Raw genomic sequence first — 27,977 nt, forward strand, 5'->3', positions numbered from 1 at the left:
TCTCACGTTTTTTAAGTTGGTGGCAGTACTTTACAGTACTAGTACTTTACTTAAACAGTAGTAGTAGTAGAAGTAGTAAACAATGTTCAGGACCTTTCTAGACATCCCAAGAATCGTTGTTATAATTAAACCCGTTTTGGAATTGTAATTCCTTAATATGTACAACATTCTTCAGGTTTTCTTGCGTACGCCTACTCCCCAGGATTGGGAACTAGCGCTTGCCACCTGGAGGCTTTCGTTCAGGACTTCCGTGCGCTGATCACCTGACTCGAACAGCCGTCACATGATGCGCGTGTTTGTGTGGCGCACGCGGGGCAGCTATCAAAGACGGAGGAAGTTGTAACCAAGAAGAAGAAGAAAAAGCAGTGGCAGTTGCGTCTGTTTTGTCAAAGTCGATGCGAGGCTTCTAAACGTTAGCGGGCGTCAGTGATGTTTCCCGGGGCGCTGCTGCTGCTGTGCTCGCTGGCCGTCATTCCTCTCCCGTCTCGGGCTCAGTATGCTCCTGATGAGGTTACCAGCCTGCCTGGAATGATGTTCAAGCCCAACTATCGACAGTGGTCCGGATACCTCCAGGCCCGGCCGGGCAAGTTTCTGCACTACTGGTAAGAAACGAGTGGTTCAGCGCCAACGACCAGGCTGTTAAATGAAGTCAAAATAAACCAAAGCACAGACACCAGTAAAGTACTGACAGGTTCCGAGGCTAATTTTTGATCTGGGCTGATTTGTTGTAATTAATGATGTCGTTTTATTGCAGAGCTGTAGCCAGTGTTTCTAATTACTAATTATGTGCTGCACTTGAACTACACAAATATACAATAAAACAAACACTCGCTTAAAATTACTTCTCAACTCAGTAGTATAATTTCACATTAAAGTGACTAAATACTCGAACAGGTACTTTACAGAAAGCTACTACAGTGCTAAAGTGTCCCACTTCATCTTTTATGTATAAACAGTGAGGTTCATAATGAAGTGAAACTATGTTGGTTGTTTTCACCTTTCGCATACTTTGCATAGGTTAAAACTGAATTTAAACAAAACAATGATCCAAAGGAAATCTGAAAATGCAGTAAAGGGTGTTTACTGGTAGTTACTGGTTCATTATTAGGTGTCTGTAATTAACCATTACTGTGCATTAGAGTGCAGGTTTTATGTTTGTTTGCAGCAGAGGTTGCTTCTTTCCAGCTGTATCGTTAACTGCGATCGTGGTCCCCTGCAGGTTTGTGACGTCTCAGAGGGCCCCGTCCAAGGACCCCCTGGTGCTCTGGCTCAACGGGGGTCCAGGCTGTAGCTCGCTCGATGGCTTCCTGTCAGAGAATGGGCCGTTTCACGTGAGCATGCTCGCTGTGTCTCTGCACTGCCTCACGGTGACTATTAATAAGTGTAGCGTGCTTCCCTTTTCAGGTGGATGACAACGGTGCTACACTATATGAAAACCCGTTCAGCTGGAACAAGATTGCCAACATTCTGTATCTAGAATCCCCTGCAGGGGTGGGATATTCCTACTCTGATGACCAGAAGTATGCAACTGACGATGACCAGGTGAGATCGGTCTGCTGGCTCAATGACACCTCACTTCATAAAGGAAGACCAGAAGGGAGCTATGACCTGTTTCTTTCAGGTAGCTGATGATAATTACAGAGCCCTGCAGAGCTTCTTTGCCAAGTTTCCAAATTTCACTCAAAACGAGTTCTTCATCTTCGGGGAGAGTTATGGTGGAATATATGCACCGACCCTCAGCCTGCGTGTGGCTACAGGAGCTGCCAAGATCAACTTCAAGGTGCACTTACCCTTTAATTGATCCTGTAAAAGGTTTGCTCACCAGCACTACCAGCTGCTCACTAGCAGTACTACTTCCATGATGCACAAAACACTTTCAAAATGTAATATTGACTGTTTATTTGTTTTCAGGGCTTTGCAGTAGGAAATGGTCTCAGCAGCTTTGCTCTCAATGACCAGTCTCTGATCTACTTTGGTTACTATCATGGCCTCTTTGGAGAAACGTAAGCGGTTCTGACCTTGGAAGTATTTAGATTTTAACTCTGCATGTTGCAGTAAACTTGAGGTCCATGAGGGCAGATTTGTGATGATCAAGTCACAGGTTTCAAGTTCATAAGTGACTAGAGATTGTAAATTAAACAGTTTAAATGTCCTACGAAGAATATAGTACTGTCAGTGTTGCAACACATCAACAATAAAAGCCTAGTTTTTCTTTCTTAGTTATTTTGAATAAACATTTTTTGCTTCTGTACAGATTATGGCGTGACCTGAACATAAATTGCTGTGACAAAGGAAGCTGTAACTTTTATGACTCGAGCTCAGAAACCTGCAAGACACTGGTACGTGTGCACTATTACTGTATTCATCTGCTGGATGGCTCTTGAGAGTCTTACGTGATCCTCGTTTCCCTTCAGGTGATTGTGGCTTTTGGTATCGTGTATAACAGCGGACTGAATGAATATGCTCTGTACATGGATTGCCAGGGCCAAAGGTCTTCCAGAGCCTATGAGTGGGCCATGAGTCTTCTTTATAAGAACTACCGACAGCACAGCCACAAGGTGAGTGTTTCTGTCCGTGGACAGAGAAGCTGGTTTCCCACACTTCCAGGAAGAAGTACAAACGGCACCTAGTTACTTACACAGATACTTAACGTCCAGACATATATGAAGGATGTTTGTGGTCTTTTATGAATTTTGGATTTCATTTATTTGTGCTTTAATTACTTCGTCATTTCTTTTTTTTTTGGATCAAGTTCCAACATCAGGTGACTCCAGGGTCTCTTGGTGAAGTTCCCCCCTGCATCAACAGTACGGCTCAGACTACCTGGCTGAACAGAGGAGATGTGAGGAAAGCTTTGCACATACCTGACACACTGCCACCATGGGACATCTGCAGGTAATAAAAATCTGTGATCAGATGGCTGTGAGGTCTTTGATCATTGTGATGAATCCCTTAGTCTGAGTTTGAATATAATGACTATAAAAAACAGCTATAATTCATTTAAACTGTAGCTTTGTTCATTGTTGAACGTTCATAATTTCCCCTCTCGACCATGTGCACTATGCTGGACAGCAATCAGATGTTGCTGATTGAAATGATTGACTCTTTTCTTGACTGTAGCGCTGCTGTTGGAGGGAACTACACAGTCTTGTACCCGACGGTGAAGGCGGTTTACCTGAAGCTGCTCTCTCTGGGCCTGCGGGCGCTCGTGTACAACGGAGACACGGACATGGCCTGCAACTTCCTGGGAGACCAGTGGTTCGTGGAGGACCTCGGTCTAAAGGTGAGAACGTTTTGATTTCAAAACTAGCATAAAGTCGCTTCTCCCAGATTGCGAACAGATGCATATTTTAATATTTATGCTAATAATAATAAATGCTGTTTCAGGCAACAACTAAGTATCAGAGCTGGCGATATGAAGACCAGATTGCTGGTTTCTTCCAGCAGTTTGGAAATATCACTTTCCTGACTGTAAAGGTAGGCGTCAGTGTGTTTCGTGACCCCCACAGAAACTGTGATGTTCTGTTGTTAATGTCAATGACCACCATCCTCTATGTTTCAGGGTGCTGGTCACATGGTACCTCAGTGGGCTCCAGGTCCAGCTTTCCAGATGTTCCAGACTTTCATAACAAATGAACCCTATTGAGCCGCGATGGAAACGGCTGCATGTGAAATATCTGCATTCATCACGAGACTTTGTTTTTCTCAGGGAGGATCGACTTAAAGGGAAGAGGACCGTTAAATACACTGAGCTATTGGGTTCTTACTTGGTGTTGGGTTTGCATTACACTGGATCTCTTCTTCTAAGTGCATATTGGAGCTTTGAGAATGCTTGACCATCCATTCTGAACAGGTACCAAAAGATGATCAAAAATAAAATTATATAAATTTTGCACTTGACTAAGTTGAACAGATAAGGACGCTCACTTTAATCACCAGTACATACAACTGAGCTGACATCTGTATTTGTATCAGCCTGTGCATCTTACTAATCAGCACATTAAATGAATGACGCAAGAACAAAGCTAGTTCACTTCAAATGGTGGTATTTAAGTAAAACTGAAGTGAATGAAGTGACAAGTCTGATCTCAATGTATTTGCATTGCAACTTCATTTGCTATGTTTTTTATTAAAGTTTTACTGCCAGTTACACATGGATTGTCAGGTTTCTTCACATGCCTTGGTTGTATTAAATCATTATTCAATGCACCTCTGTCACGTTAGAATGGATCAGTTCAAGAGGGATGAGGTGTCTGGTTAACAAGTGACTTGTGGAGAGCAGGCTACAGCTTAGCACAGAGGAAACCCAGTCATAAATGCAGCTGACATCCACTCGTGATCACTAACTGCTGTCCACAAAGGCTAAGAAAGAAAAATTACACAAGTGGTTTAACACCAAACCATAAAAGCACCTTGTATCACAAAGAAATATAATAAACATCACATGCTCTAAAGTTTGGTAGCTGTCAAAGCTGGAGTTCCTACTTTGACTGCAGCTTTTTTTTCCCTTCTTGGTTATGATAAATGTGTCTGAACACATTAATAATAAAATCCCTCAATCTCCCTTTAGATGTATCTAATTACATCTAAACCCAGAGATGAAATCTGATCACAATGTGATTATAAACATTTACCGTATTCAGAATATACCACAGCAGTATCTGCAGTTTAGTTGAATAAATTCATTTCTGAGCTCTAAACACATCTTGATTTGTGTCACTAGTTAACATCTTGTGCATGTGGCATAAAAAAGAATTTCAAATTTTTATTATTCAAGTAAATCAAACCCGATGCTCTGTGGACATGAGCTGTGTAGTTGGAGAACCAGGACCAACTTTTTGTAAATTATGTGCAAACTGAAAACATCTTTGTAGGTTCTGTTTGTTCATACATTCACAAAGATTTATCAAAACCACCCTGAGCACCGTTCGTCCAGGAGTCCGGTGTGTGCGGCGGCGGCTGCTCGTCTTCAACAACCCACACACGTTTTTAACAACTCAGCAGTTTACAATTTGTACTTTTGCAAACATGCCAATAGTAAATTCATTATCACTGCATTCCTTTATAACCAACTTCAGAACCCTAATTTGCCTGATTCATGTAGTTGAAAGTCTTAAAAACTTATGTACAGGTTTTAACTGATAGAAAACAAACTCAAACTCCTGCAGTTAACTTACAGCTAATAAGTCTCTTACTGTGCAAATCTATCACTCGGTCTAATAGTCAGTCACATAAGTATCAATGATTAAACTGCAAGTCTGGACCTGAATTAGACCTGGGAACCAGCGAGTGTCCATGTTCAATGATCAGTACTATCACATGCATGCTGACGTAGACAAACTGGAACATCATGACACACTGACTTCATTATTTAAAGGATGATTCTTAGTCCTTGATCTCCAATCCATTGGAATGTCCAGAGACGAGAGGAAGCCACTTTGACCCTGTGGAATGACTCAAACTGCTTTCACTGAAAGTCCAAACCATTATAAATAAATTCTGGAACATGCTGTGTAAACTTTATAGTCAACAAACAGGTAGAGTGTATGAAGTCACTTGGCTTTGGGTGGCGTCTTTGAGTAATGCGAGGGAGCAAAAGACGCTTAACTTGGTACAGACAGGGACGTAGCATGCCGTATAGGTCTTGGCTTGGTTTGGATTTGGTTTGATTATCTTTTTAAAATGAGTCTCATGAGTTGGTTTCTTCAGTTTTATCTTCTAGTTGTTAGCAGCACAGACCAAACACTCCGCCCATCTTTAGTAACAAGAACACACTGTTCACATTCAAAATGTCCTCTTAGCTCACAATGTCTTGATAGATAGAGTTGGTTGTAGTGAGACCAAATATGAACGCTCCAATGGTAACCATGGCAATGCCAAAGCTCAGCAGTCCGTGCCAGCTGTGAAAGAGAGGCCCAAGGAAATGAGTGACAGTAAAGGAAAGTACATATTTTTAAGTGTTGATGACAGTGCAGGGTCTTATTACATCACCATGACAATGCTACTGTAACAAACAAACGGTAAACTTTGCAGCATCTCACCTGGCAGATCGGTCATCGGTCTCTGATAGTTTGGCTTGCATCAAACACAACCCTGTCAGACAGCACGCCCAGACGTTAGTGTGAGCTCTACATTTGGCTTGCACTCAAATCAAACCTGTGAGCACAATGCTGGCAGCATTACCTGGGAAGACGAAGATGAAGCAGGCTGCCAGCCCTCCAATCAGGGAGATCACTCGACCAATGTCTGGGATGAAGAGGGCGAGGACGAGGGTCACGGTGCACCACACCAGGGTCTGCAGAATCCTCCTCCTCTGCTCACGGCGCACGCATACCTCCACCTGCTCGCCTCGGAAACGCAGCCAAAGTCCTTCCACCACTGCCCTGCAGGAACAAACAACACAATGAAAAAGCCATGATCATGAATACAGCATCAGCATCACTGTTACGTGTCAATAATGGCTCAAAGAGTTGGAGACCCTTGAGCTGCTAAGGAAATAAACAAAAAGCCTCTTGCTGCATCTTACCTGCCACAGAAGTGTAAAATAGGGTAGGAGGTGATGACACATATGACAATAAAGGCTCTGGCGATGGCCACAGCAATATCATCAGGAGGGTACGACATCAGCACATCCTGACTGACACCGGAGCCAAACGTCAGGTAGCCACAGACGCCTGAACAAACACAACCACAACAATCTATGTTAACGTCTCACTATCAGCATGAAAGGAAGTGAAATATAAAGCTTTACTGTATTACAATTCCTGGGAAAAGAAAAGATAAATTCATAAAAAGAACTAATAAACGATCTGCAGAATGTTAAAGACTTTACAAACACACGCCACTGTTTTCTAGTCACGAAAGACTCATCAACGAGTTATTTATACACTGATTAACAATACCTGTTCCTGTGTAAACAAAGAGGCAGATTATCATGCTGAGTGTAACTACAACTCCCCAAGGCTTGATCTCCTTCCTGCTCATGCTGTTGAATACTGGCACACAGCTGACATGACACTGTAGAGAGAGACCAGGACAAAGTTGGTCATTTAATGAATGGTGAACTCGAACTATGACAAAGCCAGATTGTTTTAGGAGCTCATGATAAAATACCTGGAAGCCAAAGCATATGGTGGGCATTGCATTGAAAACTGCAGTCCATGAAGCAGAACTGTAACAAACACAGCAATTTAGCAAAGCGAGATGATGAGGATGCTCCTGTTTAAATGAGACTGATTTGCAGTATTGCAACAATAAGTAAAGCAATTCTGAAAAGCTCTGAACTGCTGCAGCGTCATGAAATGAGCAGGATTTACCTGGTGGGAACATAGGCTGGAGTCACCTCCTCATCGGGCCAGATGTACTTCACTATGATAACAATGGTAACGTACCAGGTTCCCATCACACTCAGAGCACTGTAGAACAATAACTTACATGATCATTGTGTACAATTATGTCATTTTAGCTTTTAAATATTAGAGGAGCGGCAAAGCTCTGTACCTGGCATATTTCTGAAAGCCAATCTCCTTGGGAATGGAAAGGGGAAGAATAACCAGGAGCGCAGTGACAGCGATGGTGAATTTGCGATCAGTGTACCAATGAGCCGTGGCTGAAGCATCTGGGTCATGAGCCACTGCTGCAATTACTGCAACAGAGACAAAGCGTTAAAAAAAACACCTTTGAGAAAGATACACAAGCAGAGAGAGAGAAATTAGCTGTGCACATGTTTGAGATTAGAACAAAGAACCTAAGTTACAGTCACAGCCGCTGACAACTCCAAAAGCCTAAAAAAAGTGGAAGTGGCCTAAGCCTTTTACAGAAACAGAGACGAGCAAGAATTTTACAAGTCAGCATCTTGTAAGTCACGAGGGACACACTCAGACCGAGGAAAAAGGCTGATGGTGTCAGCACAGATGCTCTTTGCCCGTGTCACATGATCAAACATCACCTCTAGTACTACTACTACTACTACATGTCTTTCTTTAACGCACACGTCAAAGCTAAATGTAAAAGAACAAAACAGCACAAATCTGGCTATACTTAAAAATCACATTACATAATTTATGTCTTAGAATATCTTCCAAATGTCCCTAATGCAATAATGAGGATGCACATCTTAGTGAGATTAGTACTTACTGGACATGAGTGCATCAGTAGCCGAGTAAAACGTTACAAAGATACATGTGGAGGGTTGTGTTACTGCAGTGATTTAAATCTGTGTCATGCAGTGATTTAAATCTGTGTCAGGATAAAATAGCAGCTAAGAAATGTAATACTATTATGTCTTTCCAACAAGACAGCAATCACAGAATAAGCTGCCATCAAACTACAGCCAAGAGAGAGTATGCCAAGTAGAGGAAAATGAAAACAAAAGAACATGGTTGATTGGTTGTTGTGGTTGATTCACTGCATTGGTGGGATTCTACTCACGGCGATCCAGCTGGTCTCCAATGACGATGAAGAAAGCTATGCATGTCCCAAAGGTGTACACGGCAATGGCTACTTCACATAAGACTCCTGTGACTTTCCCACAAGTGGCACGAACAACCTCCTGATACGTGTTTTCATTACTGACCTGAGGAAAACAGGCAATAGGATATTAAGTGGACGGGATCTCAGTGAATGTACTGAAATCTCTTCTTGGCCTTGATAACAATAATCAGGACAATTCTTCCAATAAAAAGAAGAGCTTAAAATATTAGTTCAGGAAAATTCTTCCAATAATAATAATAATAATAATAATAATAATAATAATAATGGTTTTAGGTTGATGGACTTGATAAAATGCTGATTACTTACTTGTTTAATGTACTATGTAACTATACAACATTCAGTATGACTTCAGTTATCAAATAAGTCACACACATTTGAGCTTGAAGTGACACCAACCTGGGAGCAGTAGCCCAGAACCACCAGTCCACTGATTATAAAGATCAGCATTAACTGAAACAGAAAAAACAGGAATCACAGTGCAGTTCTCCATTGTATTGTTATATGAACATTTCAGTTCTTGTCTGTTCTGTTGAATAAATGACACGCACAGTAATAATAATAATAAAGACACACTGAACTCCAAGCACTTTACACCTGCCTTATTAACTGGGGAAACAGGTATTTTTGATAAGGATCTTCTCACCATTTGAAGCGTAACTCCTGCAGTTACTCCTCCTGCCATATTGAAGGCTGCTGGGAAGTTGAGAAGACCTGCACCCAGTGCTGCATTCACCACGATGAAGACTGCTCCCATAGACGACACACCCCCATTCCGCCTGTCGGTCTCCAGGTGCCGGATTGAGTCCACGCTGGGACTCTGCAGGAGCCATGCCCTTTCTCCAGGGTCACTGCTCCCAACGCCACCCCAATCTTCAACATCAGCATTTATCGCCATGAGTCAACAGGCTGCAGCTTAGCCTGAAAAGCCTTATGCCAGAAAGATTGTCCCCAACTCTCTAGATATAGGGGGAAAAAAAATCACTTAATTAGTTACTGGAATTAGTTCCCAGTTGTCACTAGTAACATTGATGGTAAAGCAATTAATTAAGTCATCAATCTTCAAAAGAGCTTGAATTAAGAGGTATTTGTAAGTGGTCGATCAATCAATTACTTACAACAATTTAATTGTCCCAGAGGTGCAACTGTTTGCATAGTAGTATAGTAACACATGACACAGGCGAAACAAGATCAGTCAGCATAAAGTAGATCAAGGGGAAGCACAGTCTGGAGTGTGCTTGTATCTGTTGTTTCTGAAAATTAAATGACCAATGAGCACTAAACAACCGTAAATGTTGCTTTGTTGAAGCCCACATTTTGCACAGATAAGTGTTTGATCACAACTGGTTACTTGATGTTCATGTCCCTGAACTGATTCTATTCATAAAAGACCCAAGCAAACATGTAACGGCAAATATCTGTAGTAGAAAATGAAAGCTGGACTGATCATACTGGAAATGACTCTGTGCATACCTTCACCCAAGCATCAACATCCTTGTGCTGTCCGACTTCCACTCAATCACTGCACAGAATTGATCTGTAAGAAAGGCACATGGGCGCAAAACTGATATAAAAAGAGCCAAAACTCTATCAGTACCGAAAGTAGTTTCGATTATCTAAAAAACTGTAAAAGCTCCAGGAAAGCTAACATTAAAATACTTTAGTAAAGGGAAGAACGTGACTATATCCAGCTAAACTTCAAAGACACACTGGCGCTGCCTACGTGAAATACTGACTAAATGATCAACAGATAAACCAACAAATAATTAAAGAAATTTGTTAGGTTTTCGTAAACCTAACAAAAGCATCTGTCCACGCAGTCAAGCCCTTTGTTGCCCTGTTTTCTACAATAGCTCGCTAGCTAACAAACGTTAGACCAAGCTAAACACACGAATCAGCTTAATTTCTGTTCAACGAAAAGCGTTAACTAAACGGCAGCTGTATTCGCTATAATGAAGATGAATGTAAATTCAATAAAAGCATAAAAGGATCAACTACTTAAAACTGTGGACAAACCTTCAGTGCTGAGCAGCCTGGACCTCAAGTAATGACTGAGCCTTGTGTTTTGGCAGGAACATGAAAGCAGGCGAGCATGTGACACGTGACCGCGTCATGTGACTAGAACTCTCGGGGCTTGTTTGGAATTGTGGGTATTATAGTTTTCCAACACAATGCACCCAGCTGTAAGAATAAAAACTCCGGCTTCATTTATGTTATTAATATAAAATAAAGTTTGTTATGGATTGGGTGAGGCAATTTATTTGTGTATGTCCAACATTGGACAACCTCATCTTAAATGTAAAAAAGATGTAGTCATAGGTCAATACATTAATACAAGGTCATACATTGAAAATACCATCGTGTCCTCAGTTTGTGATTAAACATTATTGATAAAATGTAGTAAGTCATCAAAGCTAAAAGCAAAAATCTCCCTGAATTTCACTATATATGAAACAGTGGTGGAAAAATACTAAAGCACCAGCACAATGGGGTAAAAACAGTGCTAAAAATATGTACCAAGATTCCACCGGTAACTGCAGTACATGAACTCACATCTTGATGCAATTAACTCGAACTACACATTAGATAATCAACCAACACAGAGATCTATGAAACCTAATTACTGAGATAACAAAGCACTGCACAATAAAGAGAATGATCCAGACTCATTGTTAATCAAAGAGAGTTTGATTAATTGCCCATTCACAGAAATACAGAACAGACAATTAATTGATTAATGCATGATTAACACTTTGAAATTCAAATACTTGGACGTTAACATGAAGGTTTTGTGATACGTGTCCATCGAAACAGACACTTCTTAATTCCAACAGAACTACTGTACATTTGCTGGATGTAATCAAAGTCTTCTTTACACTAGAATTAATATTAAGTTTGTTTTCCTAACATCTGAACATCTGTGGACATCTTTTAAACTCCTCCATTTATATATGTTGTTAATGAGGTTTTATTTGACCATTACTCCAGAAAATGCATCATAAATGCAATAACTTTGTCACTACTACACTACAGAATTGGAAAAGATTTAATAAACCATTATTTAGACAAAGCATATATAGACACATGTACATGTAACCGTAGGTTACTTATCACATCAGAACAAGACTACTACAGGTACAAACACACAGCACAACAAAGTGTTACTTTATCATCTCTTTAATGACCAGTGATCCATGAATTTCTGACAGTATGAAAAACAAAGGCAATGAGCAGACTGGAGTTAAATAGCATCTGTGCCTTAAGATCAACACGCTCACTGAACTATCCAGTGTCAAAAATCCCACTCATCTATAGAGACATCTGTACTGGGTTTAAATATAAGCCTGTGGGCATTTGATTTGAGAGAACAACAAATACAAAATTTACTAATTCTTTCTGCCTGGATTTCAAGAAATAATTTTGGCTCATTTGCTTCTTAGGAGGTTAAAATGTGGAACCAGTATGAGATTCACAAACCCAACTGGGAAAAGTGCTGCATACGAGGGATAGGGGATATTCTAAACATTGACAGGAGATTTGATTACTGACTGATTGACCGTTCAGATGACCACAGTCACAAGCTGACAGTGAGTGCATTATCACCAGGCATTTGTCAATCAGTAAATGAGGTACAGTAAAGCCTAATGATAAAAAAAAAAAAAAAGTGCCAGAGTCAAACAGTGCTGTAGAGCCCATTAAGTGCCACAAATTTAATGTTTTCTGATGTCTTAAACAAGTGAGGCCCAATCAGAGTAACAGGACACACTTAGAAGACAAAGCTAAAAGCTGATTGCACATGATATCCAAAATCAAAATGAAACATTATCTGACTCCGAGGGAGAAAATGCTTTACAATTTGGCAGGGGCGACTGGTAGCAGAGATGCTGGATAAATGACATACATTAACTGGAAATTAAACCATTTATAAGCAGCAATCATTCAGACTGTGAAACTCATGATGAAATCCAAACAAAAGGTCTAACTAAATAATGAGCTCATTTCTAAAAGGTGGAATGGAGCAGACAGCAAGTGAGGTTTAAAGCCTCAGTTTAACCCTGCTGCTTTGATTTTGTAGCTCTCCCAGCAGGACGCGCTCTACTTGGTGACCTCGTGGATCGCATGTGCCAGGTAGCCCACGTTTCCAGAGGTCACGCCTGCCATGGAAATCCTGCCGTCCTTGGTCATGTACACTGAGAATTCATTTATCAAGCGCTCAACCTGTAAGAAACACATAAGGCATCCTCGTGTCAAACTTTCCACTGAGAGGCGACGTCTTCTACTGTAGCTCAGAAGGTAAAACACAAGCTCTTCGTACCTGCTCAGGTTTTAGGCCTGTGAAGCAGAACATCCCAATCTGGTCGATGACGTGCTGCCAGTTGTGGCTGGAGCCCTCCTTTTTCAGACCAGCCACCAGCTGCTCTCTCATCTTAATGATGCGGTTAGCCATACCGTGCACCTCTTCAAGCCTGGGAAGAATGTCAGCATAACGTTCATTTCCTCTCTAACTCATGAAGCTGGGTTTAATGTGCATCTAATCACACGCACCACAGTGAACGGAGATCCGGTGTGTTGAGGATGGTAGTTGCGATTCTTGCACCGTTAATCGGTGGGTTAGAGTAAATGGGTCTGATGAGGATTTTAATCTGGGACTCCACTCTCTTTGCTTCCTCTGCATCATTACACACCACAGTGAAGCCTCCCACACGCTCACCTGTGAATATAAACATAATAAAAAATATGGTTAAGTGAACCAAATCAGCATTTAGTAAAAACTGACTATATTTTAGTAGCATATCCTCATTCAACAGCTCTACTGATCATTGAAGGGGAAGGAAACTAGTTTCTCTCAGTTACAATGTCTCTAACCATAGAGTCCCATGTTCTTAGCGAAGGACTGGGACAGCACGATGTTGTGGCCTTGTTCGATGAAGTGGCGCACAGCCCAGGCATCACGATTGATGTCTCCACTGGCAAAGCCCTGATAGGCCATATCAAAGAACACGAGCAGGTTCCTTTTCTGTAACATAAGAAAGGCAAGGGGTTAAAACAGCTTCTTAAAAGAAAAGCACTCTCTCTCTCAAACTATGAGAAAGAGAGATTTTTTTTTATAAATAGGACCAGCATTTTACCATAATGTGCCTGCAAATATTTCAGAAACTTTCCTTGATATGATGGATACTCACCTTCACAATGTCAGAAATCTCTTTCCACTGCTCAGGCCTGGGGTCCACACCTGTTGGGTTGTGGGCACAAGCATGCAAGAGGATCACACTCTGCTCCGGGATTTTCTGCAACAAAAAATTATTATTTTAGTCATTTAAGTGTTGCATTAGTTAACTCTAATGCATAGAGTGCAGTAGTGACGGTCCAGAAATATACTGACAAAACAGTCCCTAGCAGGCCTAAGTCAAGTTAGAGAATGCTTGTCATATTCACACAGTCAATTTCAGGATAATCCTTTATTGTCTTACAGAGATGTCCTCGAAAGCTCCTTTGAAGTCAAAGCCACAGGTGGAGGGATCGTAGTACCGGTATGCTTTGAGCTGCATCCCAGCGTCTCTGAAGATGGGCGTGTGGTTTCCCCATGAGGGCTTGGGAAGGTACACATCACGCGGACCCGCGTGGAAACGAGACTGCGATAGGAAAACAAAACAAAACAAAAAAAACAACAACAATGATCTGGTGAGACCTGAACAAGTGATATTAGTTAATGTTAAGCAACAGTTAAGAGGATCTCACCAAAAAGTTGGCTCCAACGCGCAGAGATCCAGTTCCTGAGATGGTCTGGACAGTGATGCTCTGATAGGAGAACAAAACTTCTGCATTGATTTGGACCTTAACAAGTGGTTTGAACATCATTCAGATTCTGACTTACCCTGCCACTCTTCAAGACATCATTATTATCACCAAGAGCCAGTTCAGCACAGGCCTTGTTAAACTCCCCCAGACCCCCGATGGGAAGGTACTCCTTTTCCATCTGCTTGGATGCAATCAAAGCTTCAGCCTGGAAGGAAGAAGACTCAAATTAATCCTGATACCCGCAGAAGGGTCTTGTGTACATATGAACAGCGCAATGTAACTGACTGTGTTGGTAAAAGTTATACCTTGCGGACACAACTCAGCACAAAGGGCTTGCCCTGGTCATCCCTGTAGGCTCCAACACCCAGGTTCATTTTCTTGGGGTTGGTGTCCCTCTTGAAGGCCTCGGTGACACCCAGAATGGGATCGGGGGGACCCATCTGAACACCCCCCCACCATGAGCTGAGAAGACAACAAAACTTGTAAACATATGGACATGACTGCGAGCAACGGAGTCCAGAATTAATCAACTAAGCTGTTTAATTAATGAAGCTGTTTTAATGACCTAAGGCATCTGAGTAGCACACTGATTTAGACAGGCATGTAAGAAAAACACTTATCCCCTTTTACAGGGGGTCCAGAGTTCAAAAACAAATCAAAGCCTTTCACACAGTTGCTTACATAAGAAACACTCAACAGAAAATTGCCAAGTATAACATTTACTTGCAAGCAAACTTTGTTTGCACGATTTTTATCACCATAAACTTACTATACACAGCATATATAAGGGTATAAGCCGGTATAAACAGGTCCACATGCAAGTCAAGTACTCTTCATTTGGTTAAATGGGTTTTAAAAAGATTTGGATTTTAGTTAACACTCGGCACACTGAAGAAGACAACAGGTCCAACCTGAACAAGATCACAGACCAATGACTACAAATACTAACAAATAAACCCAAACATTAGACAACATTATTCTGCAAAATGAACTAGTACTGACACACACAGGCAGCGTCCTGTTAGTGCATGAGGACAGAGTCTCTAAGTCATCTGTGCCTAATATACGTTGTTGTGTATCAAAAAGTCACAAAAGAAAGTGAAAGAAGTTGATCTGTTAAATCTAAAAGAAAGAAGTGAGCATTGACCATTTGTACAAATATAATATGCAATTATTGCTCCTGAAAAGGGTCTAAATATTAGGAGAGTGTTAAGTGTTAAGTGAACATGAAAGGGGTCGACACAAAACTTTACAAAGCTGCATTACCATACAGCCTAACAGTATGTCTTGGTGCAGAAGTGTAATGATAAGCTTTGTACTTTAGACACCTTGTTCCATCGGCGTGATAAAGCATTATTGCAAGTTGCAAACTACACTGCAGCGCTGTTCACATTCTGTCTCAGGTTTCCTACTTTGTAACCTTCTAAACTTTGCAGCTAAATTTAGGACTGAACATTTGCAAAGGGCAAGAGTCCCTTACCATCCCTTACTGATAAGCCTTTTTAGAAGTTATGTGGCTTTATTATATGCTGCCTAGAGTCTAGTCTTTCTGTGTCAACTGGCTGCCAAGACAAACTTACTACCTACATAAAAATATTTCATTCAGGAGCTTTCTAACTACAGACAGAAGACAATTGAATTCTGGCATTCAGAACCAACAGGAAAGACACCATTATGGAACATAATGACTTAAGTGTGGTTCTAAGTCTACACTTTGTAGTGCCCTAGTACTTTCAATTCTGGGCGAACTCTGACTAAGACTATTCTTGCCAAGTCCCTCTAGTTGTCCTGATGCTCTATCTTGGTGGATCCAAACTACAGTACTTATTTGAAAACTAGTGAGCTCAGCTCCTGGAAGCACTCAAAACATTTATTCCTGATACATACCTTGCTACAAAGTTTACTCAACGATCTGCAGAGTTCACTGAACTTCAGGGGTTGGTGTTCTGATGCCATACGGAGTGCATACAGTTTTGGAGACTTCGATGCATAGATATGAAACATTTATTTAGTTCTAGTTTATTTCACACAAGTGACTTCTAGTGGTGTTGTTGTGCTAACAGTTTGCACAAACACTGAATCATTGAACACCTGAACTTTAGTTCATATATTAGAAAAAAACTATGCAACAGCTTATCAATGATCAATAGAGCAAAGTGTTGACGGGTACAGTCACTGTCCTCACACCAATGTCTGGGGTTTATTAATAGCAACCGGCTGCGTGAGTCTTAGAAAAAAAAAAAACAACAAAATGAGACAAAACTAGACACACGCAGATAATAGCGAACAAAACCTCACGTTACACCTGCGAAGGCAGCAGCGAGGTCTACACAAGCATAAGTGGGTCCAATTAAACAGATTACATTTAGGTTTTATATCTAATAATCCAATAAGTAAAAACGTAAATAAACCACAGCATCTATCCTAAACTAGTTTGTCCTTGCAACCGAACCTTGAAAGGACGCCGGTGCTGAGACCTGCAAGGCAGCTGGAAATTGACCAATCAGATAATAGAGGCGGAACGCGACAGCCAATTAAAACTAAAGAAAGAACCACTAAAGCCAATCAGAGATAAAAGGTGGGACATAATAACCAATCAGTTCGCGTGAATTACCCAAACTCAGGAACTCGATAACGTGAACGGTGCGTGGGATTGGCATATGCCGCCGAAGAAGTCGTTGAGAAAGTTTCCGTTACAACTAGAAAAAACAATCAGCACATTATTAATAATGAAACAAAGAGTTGTGAAGGTAGAATACGACGTTAACTGTCACAGCCGCGACTCTTTCAGGGGAACGTGTGCTAGTTACTCACAAGCCACAACGTGACTCTCATCACTGGCCCGTTTGACGCATAGTAACACCCGTTTACCTTATATGACCAACTTGTGTGTAGTTACCGAGTCCTAGGATTACACAAAACAGCTTTATTAGCGCACAAGCTACGGTTAAAGCCACACCGCGCGGCCTTTTGAAGCCATTTGACCTCTGTGTTAGCTAGACAGTGTATATGTCTAAGTACATCAGCTAATTAAGGTCTCAGCAAAAATATGTCTGATGCATCCGTTTATGTAAACCTTAAAATAACGTCTTTACTAGTCAAGCTAGCTGGATGCACACTATGTGTTGGCATGCCGTTAACCACGACAGCCTTTAAAAACCGCTGATCTGGAACGTGTTTAGCCTTTTTACCTGCTGCGGGTGGACAAAACTCCCAGGCAGGGGGAGATGTTCCCCAGACAGTGGATCACCTTGTTGGACTTGAGCAGGGCCATAGTGCTGCGTCTGGAAACGGAGTCTGCTAGAATGTGGACGGATGTGAAGGGCAGGCAGGACCACGGAACGTCGCTACGCACCTTTACGCGCTGACGTCAGAACGTCAAAGATACGCTTTCAATATCATGTTCATTTTTTTCCTGATACACCGAACCTGCCTCTAGATGGAGCTCTTTCTATGTTTCCCTCCATAAAGCTCACTAAACGCTTCGAAGTCTTACAAAAAGTTTCCGAATTTACAGATTTCTTCATCAAACTATCATTTTCTATGTATCTCCTGGCTATAGTGTAATAATTGGATTTGTCATGGGGCCATTGACAACTCCTAATGTCCTCGTTAGGGTCTTTAAGCATAACACCTCCACCTTATTTTCTATAGTGGTGGAAAGATCAACAGATTTCATGCTGCTTTTCTAACTATAATCTTTTTGAACCTCCCCAATCTGCTTTCAGGGTCTGTCACTCTACTTAAACAGCACTTACTAAAATGATAAATGATCTTCTGCTTATTATTAATTCAGATTCCACATCTGTCAGCTCCTACTAGACTTCAGTACTTTATGGGTTATTGTATATTTATAGATGGACTGGAACGCATCTTTTTTCTTTATTCATTATTATTTTACCTGTAGGCCAAATCACAAGTAGTGATGAAATTCATTTCTGCTGCTATGCTGATGTCACTCAACTATATATGCCCATAAATTCAGTCTTAATTAGATACTTTCAGATTGGAATGCAGGTCATTATTAGGCTGGCTCAAAAACACTTTTCAACAGTAATACCAATAAATTGACCGGGGTGATATCATGAGGTGGAAAAAGACTTTGACCCACACTTGCCCCAATCCTGTAAATTTATAACATTATTAGGGGTTTTCTTCTTTTAACAGGACCCAGCCAACATGCTAGTTGCAATCTGTACACAGAGCCAGGATTCTTGTTTCCCTCAACATGCACACAGGTCTAATTGAAAAATAGAGTCAGTGGGGACAAAAGGTCAGCCATCAGCCATCTCTGCTCTCTCCTGGCTGTCAGTGGATGTGGATCTTTGTGCCCCAGGAGCCTCAGCTTTATCCAGTCTCTCGTGTTTTGTGTAGTCAGGTTTCTTCTTTCTGAGTCTGGGTGGTTGTTCCTTCTCCAGATGTGGATTACCCATTCAACACTTTCTGTTGGTGTCACCCAACCATGTTGTGTTTTGGAACATTATGCTTGTAATATCAGGGTTTTCCACTTAAACATGTGTAGCTTCCTTTTGCTCTTCTACTTTTCCTGTATAGACAAGTCATTAATCTCTGTTTTATGTGCGTGTGTGTGATAGAAGGTAAATAAGGCAGGGACTCTCATCCGTCTGTTTTGTTTCTCATGTCTCATTCCTCTGGCTGAGTGGTACTGATGTGTGTGAAGGAATCAGAGCGGATGTAACTCTTTTTTTCCTTGTTGTCAGCAGTTAACAGCTTAGACTGAAGCGCATGTTTCGCTGCCTGCCCTTGTGTATGTGCGTGCATACTCATATTCCCACATGTGTCTTATGTTGAGCTTTTGCCATAGGAAGGTGAACGCTGTATTGCTGTTGTGCAAGAGGGAGGGAGTGTGCGTTTAGGTGCCGTCATGGCATGTGTCATAGGATGTGTGTTAACGATACTGAGATTAATTAAAGATGAAAGAGCTGATGATTAATTGATGCAAGGTAGAACGGCCCATGATGCTGAAATATGGGGGCGTCTTGAAACAGGACAGAGAAGCAGAAAAACATCTTTTTGCTATTTCTGTCTTTCACATGGTTGAATAATTCATATTTAAATATTAACATACATACTTTTTGACTTAGAGATTATGTAGGTAAACATACTGGGCTCATATCACAGACATAGATGTTAAAATACAATCACACACTTGGATGAGATGCAGCCATATTTAAATTACTTATGAGGGGAGATTTGGGTATTTTCTCATGCGTTTTGAAAAGTGCGACACTCATCCTCCTGCATTGTTGTTGTGATATTTTAACTCGTCCTACTCTGTGTACATATTCTCAAAGTGCTGCACAAGCTTGGGAGACTCGTGGCTATGAAAAATAGAGCAGCACCAGCTTTTTCGACTCCACACTTTGTGTTACCAGGAGATTAGAAAGCGGAGCACTCTGGAGGAAACGCTCCTGCTCGGGGCGTCTGAAAACTGAAACTGTAATGTTCAGTGGAAGCAAAAATATTCTCCTTTAGCGGAAACAGTAAACAAACGTTTTCCTGCTGAAGCGATCTCCCAGATTGCTGAGGTGTCACAGCATATCATTATACGAGGATATGACTTTTTAATGCGAGAGAATAATTGGGACAAACGTTGTCATATTATATTTATTCATTCTCTCAGTTATATCTTTAATAGAACAGTACAAGCCTCATCAAATAAAACAAGCTCATATTAAATTAAATACAAATAAATAAAACTAAATAACAGATGTTATAGATGTGAATTCAGTTGGAGAGGAACATATGAGATAAATGTAAAAAATACAAATGCATCTGTAAAATGGGAATATGTTACTCTAGACGTTTCTTCACTATGGAACTGCGTGTAAAAAAGAAAACAACTCGGAGGGCTAATGTAAAACAGCAGGGCCAGCAGTTCACTTTGTGCTTTCAGGAGCACTTTTGCACTTTTTGTTTCACTCTATGTGGTGTAGTGAAGGTTAAGGGTCACACATGCACCAGGTTACGTCAGGAGGTAGGACGCAGGAGGCAACGGGGGGGGTGACAGGGCCCCATGCAGGGAGGTCACAGCATGGAGTCCCGGCAGAGGACGATCTCCAGCTCAGTGCGGTACAGCTTCCCTCCATCAGACAGAGCCATGATGCTCTTCTTGTACGCGTCCAGTCCTGTTGTGGCCAAATCCTGCCAGGGCGCAGTGGGGTTTAAGCACAAAACACGCAGTCAGCGGGCGAAAGGTTGTCGGCATAGGTTAGAAAGACAGTGGCAGAGCCCTGTGCCGTGTACAGCTAATCTAGCTCAGCTCTATATTTGGCAAGTAGAAAAGAAACCCGAACAGATAAATCAATAGGCAAACTATTCATTACCATTCTGTTCTTGTCACAGAGGTCCTTCAGCAGAGCATCAAGCTCCTGCTCATCAATATATCCGTTCCCATCCTGGCAAAAGAGACGACAGAGGAAGTCTGACTTAGGCAGAAGAAGTAATGGTTCCTTAAAGTGAAATCCATTCATTTCATGTAATGGAAACATTTGGGAATTATGAACCACAAGTATTGATGACAGAACCAAAGTTAAAGTCAAACAACATCTAATAATCCATAACCCATCAGAGCAATGCAATGAATTACACAAAAACAGGAACGTGATGTCTGACCTTGTCATAGTAGGTGAAGATGGCGTCAAATTCTTTAACTGAGAGTCTGATGCCCTGTGTAAAAGAAAAAGTAGTAAAAATTATTAGAAACTGATGTGTATTTCTAGAGAGCGATAAAAGCCCGACCAGATCCAGAACTCATATTAATCCATGCAGATTATGATAACTGGGACTAGGGTTGAGTTAATCCTGAACAGCCTGACTAATCCTCAGTCAGAAAGAAATTGCTGATCTGCTTTTGCAAGCCAGCACCTACTTATGGTAACATGCATGATACAATGTATGTGGGAGGTCTGGGCAGATCTGGAGCATCACAATATAAACAGAATTCTTAACAATGGCTTTTAGCTAATGGACATTAAAATAGGTACAATATAAACATTTGAATTGCATGACATTGTACAAATTCACATCTTTCTTAGAATAACGGTCTTGTTCTGGACTCAATTTGAAGAAAAACAGCTGTTTGCAGGTTAATTCTTACCTTGAATTTCAGCAGGAAGTTCTCATTGACTGGCAGGAGCCTGCAATGAAACGCAAAGGAGGCTCCTGTGTCATCAGAACGTCTTGAAAACGTGCCAACAGAAAGGTGAGCTGAACTCAGACCTACCTTGCCATCTCAGAGAGGCCCAGTTTACCGTCTCCGTTAAGATCAAACATCATTAACTGCACAAAAAACAGATTAAGCACCTTTATCTGTGAGTCTGTATCTAGATTTAAAACCATTTTCAACATAAACATGTGCATGAAGAGTTATGTTGCACATCAATTTAACTGAAATGATCATTTTATTTGACATGTTATGGTTCATTGCGTCTCTAAACCTTTCATTTTCATTTCTATCACACCTCACGCTCCCCATGTTTTATTTTGGTAAATTTCTCGTTTTTTTTACCCAAAACCAACACAACGAGACAACACAACGTGAATCAGTGTTAGTTTATCAGTCAACGAGGCTCTTGGTGTCTAATGAACTCAGTTCAGCTGCCATTTTGCCATCAGGGTTGTGACTCTGAGGTTAATGATACTCACGATGGTCTGCGTGTACTCATTGAGCTTCTTGTCATCGTAGATTCTGTTCGCTTTCTTCAGCAGGTCTGACAGGAAACCCTGAAGACGGAGGAACGTACAGAACCACAAGCAGAGTCTTTGTGTTCACACGCGTGTGTCGAAGGTGAGATGTGTTGATTTTTTACATGACAGTGAAGACAAGGAGCTTCCAGCATGATTAAAAGTTCTGCTTTGGTTAAAGCAATTACCGCATAAGCATTTACACACGGAGGCTTCTGCCTCTGAATTATGAAACGCAAGCAAACACGAACAACATCCAGACATACAGTAAGACTGGAGCAGCATCAGTTTGGCTTCTTGTGCTTTACCTTCAGCTCATTTGACTCAATGTATCCACTGCGGTCAGTGTCATACTTCCTCCAGGCCTGCGGGAAAATGAGTAAATCACGTTTACACACAAACAGAGCAGTAACGGGGCTCTGGCGTGTCCGACACGCTGTAAATATAGAATCATAAAGAGAAAAAGCTTATCAAAGATGGATACCCACACCCCCTCCAGCTCTCGCTGCCTTCCCCCTGCAGAAAGCTGCGGCCCATTCATAATGCATGCATGTCTGAGAATAGCTTGATCACAGAGAGGCCTGAGCAGCCAACTTTTGTTCCACCAGTACAGTAGGTTTCACGCTGTCTCATGCTAAAGAAACTGCTGTGAAGCCACAAACTACACAATTGAAATGCATTATCTTTACTTTGAGGCTTTTTGGACTTATACACCTACAAACCTTCACTAATTATGTATCGATTGGTTTTAATATAGACATTATTTTCTGAAAAGGCTGTGTAAAAGTGGTGAACATGTGTGAGGTTCATCATCGTTATGCAGCAGAGGGACAAACACACATACACAGATAAATAGAGAGAAACTTACTGCCATGAACTCAGTGCTGGATCCCACAAACTCTCTGAAGCAAAGCAGGAAGTTTTCCTCCGTTGGCAGAATCTGAGCCAACTGCAGCGATAAGGACACGGAGGGATTATGACTCCAGGCTGTTCATAGTTTACCTTTATACTTTTTGAATTCAACTTTGATAAGAGGCAGCTGTAACTGATGCTCTCACCTCTGACATCTCAATTCTCCCATCAGCGTTCTTGTCGACGCTGCTCATGAACTCCTTCATCTTTTCTTTGAATGCAGCGTGAGAAGGATCCTGGAATCAGAGTCATAGTGAGGTGTTGTTGAAATATGTATTTGATATTAGGAGCCAGTGCTATGTCTTTATATACTGTGAGTAGATGTTTCTACACAACTAATTTATCAAGTGATTTGCAAAAGCCACTGACGACATCTTTAATTAGCCGGTACCTGAGCCTTCATAGCGTTTGACAAACGACCGGACTTGATCCTGGTGCATAAACATTTCTGCCGTTGCTCTAAGAGCTCAACACAAATAGAGCAACAAGCTCTGACTGGATGCACAAAAAAAAAAAAACGACGGAGCAAAAACAGGAGCTGAGCACTGAGAGCGACTCACATTGAAATAGAAGGTTTGCACGACCACGCTTCCATTTCTCCACACAGACATTTCCATTGACGTTTGGGTTTTTTAGTAAACGTTGCACCTTGTTGTCAAATCGCTTGACATCTAGGCAACACAAGCCGTGAGGGGCCTGATAAAGGTGGGCCTCGTCTCTGGGTTCGGCTCCACTCACCATGCCTGCGCCTCGTCGCGCCTTCTCCAGCTCCTGGAAGAAGTTCTCCAGCTCCTTCCCCTCGATGTAGCCGTTTCCTGTGGAGCAAAGGAGCAGCTGAATCAAACAATATGAGGACGCTTCTCATGTTACATTAAACCTTCAAAGCTGTGATTAATTACTCGGAAGTTGATTAAAGATTAAAGGCCAGTTGGGGGCTTTGAAATGTGGAGCAGCCACCAAATATTAAAGGCGACAGCGGTCCAGCCTCAAGACGCCTGTGACTGAATCCAGTCAAATCTAAGTCCTGGGTGAAGAACAGTGGGAGCGAAGACGACCACATAATAATAATAGTAATATTCTGTTCACTTTTGAAGTGAACTTCCTTTGATACCGTGAAGACGAGCGCTCTCGTCCACACGCAGCGTCTATCAGTTCAACTGACATTTCGCCGTGGCAGAGACTCTGTGATCAGCTGAAGCAGAAAAAAACAGACCACAAGGGTCGGGTGGAGAGAACGCAGCATAATGAGCGTTTTCTTGCCTAAGAGGATGAAAGTGGGCAGTCAGATTGATGCTTATTGGGGCATTCTGTCCCTGAGTGTGTCTGGATTTGTACATCTTATGACAGTCACGTGACCGCGGATGATTTAATAAAATAATTTATTCCACTGGTTTGCCTGCAAGTCACAGGGTAACATATAGGGCACTGAGTGCTCTCTTTTTAATCATAAGAATGAGTCCCATCTGTCTGGGGGGGATTGAGGGCTTTCATCATAACACAAATATACGTTAATAAACTTGTTACAGCGTTTCAGAATGACACAGATGCAGAGAAATAAACGCGGTCGCCCCACTCTCCGCTTCATCTTTTAATCTCTTATCCTCTCATCCCCTTTCTTTTCTGATCACCCCCCCTCCCCCCAGTCCTGCCATGTCTGAGTCCAATTTCAATCGCACGCTGCATTTTATACAGTAGCTGCTCCATGTCACCATCTGTGCTTTTGGTTGAGCTGGTGTATCACGTATAAGCAAATCACTGCGGAGGCAGAACCTGTTATCCACCTTCACATCACTCCGTTGTTTACGGTTCAAACTCGCGTGTGTTGCGGCTTAGGAACCTGAAAATCTAAGTGTGTAGCAGGAATTTGACACATTGTTGGATATTAGACTATTAGATGTAATATTAGTTAAGTGATAACTGCTCATTTAACGGGTCTGTAGGCTCAAATTTATTTCCCAGACATATCCTGTAAATAAACACTTAGTGTGGTGCTAATTTCAGCTAAAACGCAGAGTGATCAACTGGCACATCCCCAGTTAATCAGTGATTAGCTGGCACAAGCTTGATCACTTTCATTAGAGGATTGGGGATGAGCTGAACATGCAAAGTGTGATGTTTCCAAAAGGACGTTAGCAATAATAAATAAATGAGTAATAAACATTCTGGGTGTTTGACTTTATCCATTTATCTAACTGATATTTACCTAGAAAATAAAATGCACCACAATTATTTCATTTCTTTGTTTCTCTTTCTCATGTAACTAGCACCAAATTAGGTGATTTTCTAAATTCCTAACTGTATATTTTTCCTTGAGGCAGTTACATGTAATAAAATCCAATGGTTGCAGCAGCCCAGTGTTTTGACAACCAAGTGGTTTTAACGTGAAGCAGACGGGTTTGTCTGTCACTAAGCTCCAGCATGAACTGCTCCAACATGTTTGTAGAGCATCGGCCCCTGGACACAGTCAGATTGATTTCTGCATTGATCCGTATTGATAAGTCTTAGACGTTGAGGGTAAGTGGACCGGCCCCGTGTTTGTGGGCGCTGCCCTTGCCTGCAGCCAGATGTGTGGTAGAAAAAAGCAGTTGCAGTGTTTTTCCATGAAAAGACTTAGTCAGTGAACGGACGACGACTCTGAAGTAACACCGAGCAACAGAACTCGGAGAAGTGAAACGCTGGACACTGAAGCTGTGACACTAAAGCTCTGTAAAAACATTATGATGATGTCAGTGCGGTGCCTGATGGCTGTCAGTCAGGATTAGCTTTGATCCACGGCCGGCAGCGGTTCTGGACGCATGAATTGCGGCTGTTTACATGTCGCAGAGTCTGATGGCCAGATTTAATCTGAACGATTTTTTTTTTCCAACTAACCTTTTCACCTGACAAATGACATGCCCAGTTTACTCCAGTGGATTTAGCTGTTACGTAATCCAACACACATCTAAAATGGGTCATTAACTACAGTACAGAGTATCTCAGCTGGGGGAAGAACAAATAATCTGCTGTGAGGTCTTAGCGTGTTCAAATCCTGTGACTTGTAACAAAGCCTGCATAAGGAAGCGCTCAGTTCACTGGGGCTCGCTGCCACTGCTAAGTGGGAACGCGGAGCTCAGCTGCCACATGTAGCGCACCACTGCACACCGAGCAGATGCGGGCCTGTCCCTCACAAAGCACTTTCAGACACAGCTCAACTGCTGATTGCTCAACGGCCCCTCAGAAACGAGAGAGAGAGAGAGAGAGAGAGAGAGAGAGAGAGAGAGAGAGAGAGAGGACGAGCTGGAGGAGGCGACCGTGCAGCGCTGCTCTCCACATGAATGCGCCGCTGCCCTGGACTGATGCTTGGTTTTTGTGTTTCACTCGCTGCTTTAAATATGGATGTGTTCCGTTTGTCCCGGTTTGTCCCGCAGGCGGACAGAGGCGCAGTCCAGTCTGTGGCCGACGCGCTGCAGTCGCCATGAAACCAACCTGTTGCTGCCCCAAACCCAAATCTAAAACCTTTTGTTCGCCTCTGTAACCACTGGTTCAAATCCCACGCTTCAGTGAGTATTTAAAATGAATGAAAGATGAAATATAAAAATGAGATTCCAAAAAGTGATGATGCTGCTCCAAATCCAAAGATGGCGTCCACTGAGGCCTGCTGGAGGCACAGGGCTCACCTGGGGAACAGGTTCTGGCCTCGGAACAACATGTGATGCATTACAGCAAGTGAGCAATGGTGGAACTTGTTACGTTACATGACACTACATGAAACAGCATTAAACAGCAAGTAGTGCTGACATAAAGACCATAAGACCACGTGGCAGCGGAACCACAGGAGACCGTTGTTGCTGTTGATCTGGGTCCTTATTCGTTTATGCATGTTTTGTGCTTCATGTTCAAGCTCACCCAGGATTATTATTTCCTGATTGCTATTGTTAAGCCTGTTTCGAACTTCGTCCAAAAGACTCTCAGCATGATCCAACGGCACAGTTTGACAGTAAAGCCATTTTTTCTTCTTCTACAGTGAAGCTTCATTTTCCTGCCAGGACTCCACATGGTTGGTTTCATGTTAAACAGACAGAGGTGTATTTACAATAATGTACAACTCAGGTCTAATTGAATTCAAACCATGACCAATATTAATATTAATAATAATAAAAATTATAATATTTGACAGTTTCTCATCTCTCTTTGTTTGTTTCCATTATCATTTCTAAGAAGTTGTTTCTTCTGATTTGTGAGGACAGGCTAAAATGCCCTCACAACTATAATGTCTAATTAAAATGTTTCCACACAGCAGTAGAAAAACCGTGCACGCGCACACGCTCCCGTGTGCATCAATCCACCCGGTTTATTCCCAGTAAGCTCTCGGACGGAAGCTCCTCCCATTACACCCAGTAGACCCCCCCCCCCATCCTCTCCCTCTCTCATCCTCCCATCTTTCTGCATCCCTCCATCCCAGCCTCGCTCTACGACTCTCTGCTTCACCGTCCTTTACTCCTGTGGCCGTTTCTCACTCTTTCCTCTTTAAAACTTGTTTCTTTTGGGCATCAGCGCAGACTAAAGACAACTTTACACATTCAAAATGCAGCAAATGTAGTAGGTTACAGGACGTTACAGTGAAGTGACTGTTTCTGCTCAGATAAACGTGTTTTTGAATCATTTAAAATTTATAACTGAAGGAAAACATTTGATATTCAATTGACGGGAATATTACATTTTTCACAGCAGCTGTATAATTCAATTTCCCAATTAAAGTTTAGCCTAAAATTCCATTTACTAACGACACACCCTTTTTACAGGGACAGTTTTAGCTTGGACTAAACACTAATTGACGCATCCACGGACCGCTGTGAGCGGAGCGCACTGACCGTCTGAATCAAAATGCTTCCAGATGTCCATGAACTGCGCGGCGGTGAGCTCGGCCAGGTGCAGGGGAGGCGGCTGCTCGGCTTGAGTTGCCATCTCCGCGGTTTCTCCGTGCGTTCAGTCGGCTGGGATAGTTGGATGTAAACTTTCCCCGGTGTGGAGCTCGGTTGTAATGTGGGCAGCTCCTCCTCAGTGGGGGCTTTTAAACCCCCCGCGGCGCC

The 27,977-nt window shown here is 42.0% G+C and overlaps 4 protein-coding genes across 5 annotated transcripts; 1 reads left to right on the top strand and 3 right to left on the bottom strand.

Annotated features, from left to right (window-relative positions):
- Positions 1–231: 231 nt before the first annotated feature.
- si:ch211-122f10.4 (cathepsin A-like) lies at positions 232–4,152 on the top strand. Its single transcript, XM_029144628.3, has 11 exons — positions 232–602; positions 1,220–1,331; positions 1,405–1,542; positions 1,622–1,780; positions 1,912–2,003; positions 2,255–2,339; positions 2,415–2,558; positions 2,753–2,895; positions 3,121–3,283; positions 3,388–3,477; positions 3,563–4,152. Exons 1-11 carry the CDS (start codon positions 430–432, stop codon positions 3,644–3,646), a joined length of 1,383 nt encoding a protein of 460 aa, XP_029000461.1. The 5' UTR covers positions 232–429; the 3' UTR covers positions 3,647–4,152.
- Positions 4,095–10,609, bottom strand: slc38a7 (solute carrier family 38 member 7). Of its 2 annotated transcripts, XM_055507434.1 has the most exons (14): positions 10,507–10,609; positions 9,964–10,027; positions 9,609–9,743; positions 9,137–9,449; positions 8,890–8,943; positions 8,431–8,575; positions 7,501–7,645; positions 7,317–7,415; positions 7,114–7,171; positions 6,903–7,017; positions 6,527–6,674; positions 6,184–6,383; positions 6,042–6,093; positions 4,095–5,900 (listed from the first exon to the last, which is right to left on the bottom strand). In XM_055507434.1, exons 4-14 carry the CDS (start codon positions 9,386–9,388, stop codon positions 5,798–5,800), a joined length of 1,371 nt encoding a protein of 456 aa, XP_055363409.1. In that variant the 5' UTR covers positions 9,389–9,449; positions 9,609–9,743; positions 9,964–10,027; positions 10,507–10,609; the 3' UTR covers positions 4,095–5,797. The 2 variants fall into 2 exon arrangements, with proteins under 2 accessions (XP_055363409.1, XP_029000462.1); XM_029144629.2 differs by lacking the exon at positions 9,609–9,743.
- Positions 10,610–11,651: 1,042 nt separating this feature from the next.
- got2b (glutamic-oxaloacetic transaminase 2b, mitochondrial) lies at positions 11,652–17,641 on the bottom strand. The gene is made up of 10 exons (XM_029144928.3): positions 17,481–17,641; positions 14,595–14,751; positions 14,366–14,494; positions 14,230–14,289; positions 13,962–14,123; positions 13,674–13,778; positions 13,357–13,507; positions 13,036–13,201; positions 12,806–12,956; positions 11,652–12,708 (listed from the first exon to the last, which is right to left on the bottom strand). The coding sequence occupies exons 1-10, from the start codon at positions 17,561–17,563 to the stop codon at positions 12,586–12,588; spliced, it is 1,287 nt and encodes a 428-aa protein (XP_029000761.1). The 5' UTR covers positions 17,564–17,641; the 3' UTR covers positions 11,652–12,585.
- A 2,261-nt stretch (positions 17,642–19,902) lies between these two features.
- On the bottom strand, positions 19,903–27,940 carry LOC114852509 (calretinin-like). Its single transcript, XM_029144971.3, has 11 exons — positions 27,759–27,940; positions 23,647–23,723; positions 23,055–23,144; positions 22,865–22,945; positions 22,305–22,361; positions 21,958–22,035; positions 21,536–21,591; positions 21,410–21,449; positions 20,926–20,979; positions 20,637–20,708; positions 19,903–20,454 (listed from the first exon to the last, which is right to left on the bottom strand). The coding sequence occupies exons 1-11, from the start codon at positions 27,850–27,852 to the stop codon at positions 20,338–20,340; spliced, it is 816 nt and encodes a 271-aa protein (XP_029000804.1). The 5' UTR covers positions 27,853–27,940; the 3' UTR covers positions 19,903–20,337.
- Positions 27,941–27,977: the final 37 nt, after the last annotated feature.

The sequence above is a fragment of the Betta splendens genome, chromosome 3, assembly GCF_900634795.4.
Source record: "Betta splendens chromosome 3, fBetSpl5.4, whole genome shotgun sequence".
Lineage (NCBI taxonomy): Eukaryota > Metazoa > Chordata > Actinopteri > Anabantiformes > Osphronemidae > Betta > Betta splendens.

Coding starts and splice junctions, on each gene's coding strand:
- got2b (XM_029144928.3), bottom strand. CDS start 17,563: ATGGCCCTGCTCAAGTCCAACAAGGTGATCCACTGTCTGGGGAACATC. Junction 14,495..14,594: donor TGCTGAGTTGTGTCCGCAAG/GTATAACTTTTA, acceptor TCTTCCTTCCAG/GCTGAAGCTTTGATTGCATC. Junction 12,957..13,035: donor CCGGATCTCCGTTCACTGTG/GTGCGTGTGATT, acceptor CATTCTTCCCAG/GCTTGAAGAGGTGCACGGTA.
- slc38a7 (XM_029144629.2), bottom strand. CDS start 9,388: ATGGCGATAAATGCTGATGTTGAAGATTGGGGTGGCGTTGGGAGCAGT. Junction 7,646..8,430: donor TGGAGACCAGCTGGATCGCC/GTGAGTAGAATC, acceptor TCTCTGTTGCAG/TAATTGCAGCAGTGGCTCAT. Junction 7,172..7,316: donor CCAGCCTATGTTCCCACCAG/GTAAATCCTGCT, acceptor TGTTTGTTACAG/TTCTGCTTCATGGACTGCAG.
- si:ch211-122f10.4 (XM_029144628.3), top strand. CDS start 430: ATGTTTCCCGGGGCGCTGCTGCTGCTGTGCTCGCTGGCCGTCATTCCT. Junction 1,543..1,621: donor ATGCAACTGACGATGACCAG/GTGAGATCGGTC, acceptor TGTTTCTTTCAG/GTAGCTGATGATAATTACAG. Junction 2,896..3,120: donor CCACCATGGGACATCTGCAG/GTAATAAAAATC, acceptor TCTTGACTGTAG/CGCTGCTGTTGGAGGGAACT.
- LOC114852509 (XM_029144971.3), bottom strand. CDS start 27,852: ATGGCAACTCAAGCCGAGCAGCCGCCTCCCCTGCACCTGGCCGAGCTC. Junction 22,946..23,054: donor GGAGAATTGAGATGTCAGAG/GTGAGAGCATCA, acceptor TTATCGCTGCAG/TTGGCTCAGATTCTGCCAAC. Junction 22,036..22,304: donor TTGAGTCAAATGAGCTGAAG/GTAAAGCACAAG, acceptor CTCCGTCTTCAG/GGTTTCCTGTCAGACCTGCT.